General features: G+C 46.3%; 1 protein-coding gene across 1 annotated transcript in view; it reads left to right on the forward strand.

The window, feature by feature from the left end:
• Nucleotides 1-2,500, forward strand: part of cacna1g (calcium channel, voltage-dependent, T type, alpha 1G subunit) — a gene marked incomplete at both ends in the record, with an annotated part of 203,630 nt that overhangs the window by 132,811 nt on the left and 68,319 nt on the right. The window contains 1 exon segment of the mRNA XM_084455864.1: nt 55-240. Coding sequence (XP_084311990.1) covers nt 55-240 — 186 coding nt within the window.

Genomic DNA, 2,500 nt, shown 5'->3' on the forward strand with positions numbered 1-2,500 from the left:
TAGCTGTGAACCTGGGTGTGTGTGTGTGTGTGTGTGTGTGTGGTCTCTCTCCAGCGTGTGGGAGATCGTGGGCCAGCAGGGTGGCGGTCTGTCGGTGCTGAGGACGTTCCGGCTGATGCGGGTGCTGAAGCTGGTCAGGTTCATGCCGGCGCTGCAGAGGCAGCTGGTGGTCCTGATGAAGACCATGGACAACGTGGCCACCTTCTGCATGCTGCTCATGCTCTTCATCTTCATCTTCAGGTAGGTGGGGGCACTGGGAACACACACACACGCACACACACACACACACCAGGGGTGAAAGTAGGCCGTAACGGTCCGGTTCGCCGTACCGCTAAAAGATTTTGAGCCGGTACACAGCGGTACGCAGTAAGGAACATGATTTTTTTTTTTTTTTTCGGGGACGCAACATCTGCCTGTAATGCAAAACAGGCCCTTTATCCACACAATTTTCAAGCGCATTTCTCCTAAATCAATGTAAATTTGAGCTACATTAAAATCTCTGTGGTATTCCATCAACAGAATGCGTCCCGTGTTGAGGCGCATTTTTGTAACTCACATTTCCAATCAGTAGGCTACATTCGCTTGTTGTACTATGTTGCATGGCAGTCTGCATTGTAGACTCGAGTGCTGTGGGTTTTGGCAGACAGCAGTGAGCAGTCGTTTTTGTACAAAACAAAACAAAATAAAAAATCCCAAGTAATAAGTTGTGATGTTTCACGATCAACAACCTAAATCATGAATGACACAGCCGTGCGAGCTCAGTGGAGTGCTCGATGGTTGCCTAGGCGCTGGGTAGCGTGCCAGCCGTTAACCCTCTGAGGGAAAGAAGGGGGGAACATTCAAAACGTCACATGCTTGTTGAATGTTATGAAAAGGCAAAATGCAAAGAAAAATGTATCTAATGTTTAAGAGAAAAGAGAGAGATGCAGAAGCTTGTGATACTGTTGTTAAAAGTATGAGAATTTCAGAGTAAGTTGAGGACCAGAGGGAGGAAGCAGAACTAGCAGAAGGAACAGGTAGGCTACTGACAGGCCAGAGGGACGTGAACTAGGCCATCCATCTGTCAATGGGATGGATGATACTGGATCAGAACACAACAGTAGGCTATGTTTATATGATGGACCTTGTCTGTCAGACAAGATAGACATTGGCTTCTTATTATTTGTATGTAGGCTAATGTTAGCTGGCAGCTGGAACACTGCAGCATGCCTTGAAGCTGGACACAATTGTACAGTTACACTGAATTAAGTAGCTTTAGATTTTATTCCCAAATCATACGTTACACATACATGAAAATAAGTATGTTGCTATAAATTATGTTGTGTGTCTAATTTCTACCCCAAACAGGAATTATAGAATTTGTGTCTTTTCATGTCTGGGGGTGGGACTCGGGAGGGTGACGGGGGGGACTTAAAGGTTGGAGTAGTAGTACCTGCAATAACTTAATCCTACTTTCACCTCTGACACACACACACACACACAGTACATGTCCACACACACACACACATACACATGTACACACACACACACACACACACACACACATACACACACACACACACACAAATACATGTCCGCACATACACACGCACACACACACACACACACACACACACACACACACACACACACACACACACACACACACACACACACACAGACAAATCAAAGAGAATGAGAGAAAGGAGATGAAATACTGCGAGTGTGGAGGAGAGAGAGAGAGAGAGAGAGAGAGAGAGAGAGAGAGAGAGAGAGAGAGAGGGAGGGATAGTGAACTGGATGGCTGGAAGGAATGTTCCACATGGCTGGGATACAGCCGGGAAGAGCAGAGTGAGACAGATGTGTGCCAGGAGGAATCAGGAGGGAAAGGATAGAATAACACCAACGAGTGGAGATTCCCCCGTTCCATCAGCATCCCGCGCTCATCCTGGTTAGCCTCTGGCAAGCTGGGAGAAATTAGATCTATGGATAAGTGCTGTGCAGCGGTCTCTGGTGAACACACACATGCTCGCACACACACACATACATACAGCATCCGACTAGGACTCTGTACTTGCTGTGAGCTTTACATAAACGAGGAGTTCACAAAGTGGAGGCCTGGACACTGATCCAGACACACACACACACACACACACAGGTTCTTTTGTGTTACTATTCACAATAAGACAACAGTGCAACTAAAGACTCTAGTGGTGATAGCTCATAACTCTCTTTCGTGCTCTCCTTTATTTTTCACACATTTTTGCACTTTCTTGTCCCATTCTCTGACTACTGTACCCATGAGCTACTGTTAAATCAGAGTACTGTATATATGAGCTCTCTCTCTCTCTCTTCTTCTCTCTCTCTCTCTCTCTCTCTCCCTCTCTCATTCTCACCCTCATTCTCTCTCTCCATCTCTCTGCCTTACTCACTCACTCTCTCTTTATCTCTCTCTCTACCTCTCTCTCTCTTCATATCTTTAACTCTACCTCTCCCTCTCTCTCTCTCCCATCCCTCCATC

This window comes from Borostomias antarcticus (assembly GCF_949987555.1).
Source record: "Borostomias antarcticus genome assembly, chromosome: 22".
Lineage (NCBI taxonomy): Eukaryota > Metazoa > Chordata > Actinopteri > Stomiiformes > Stomiidae > Borostomias > Borostomias antarcticus.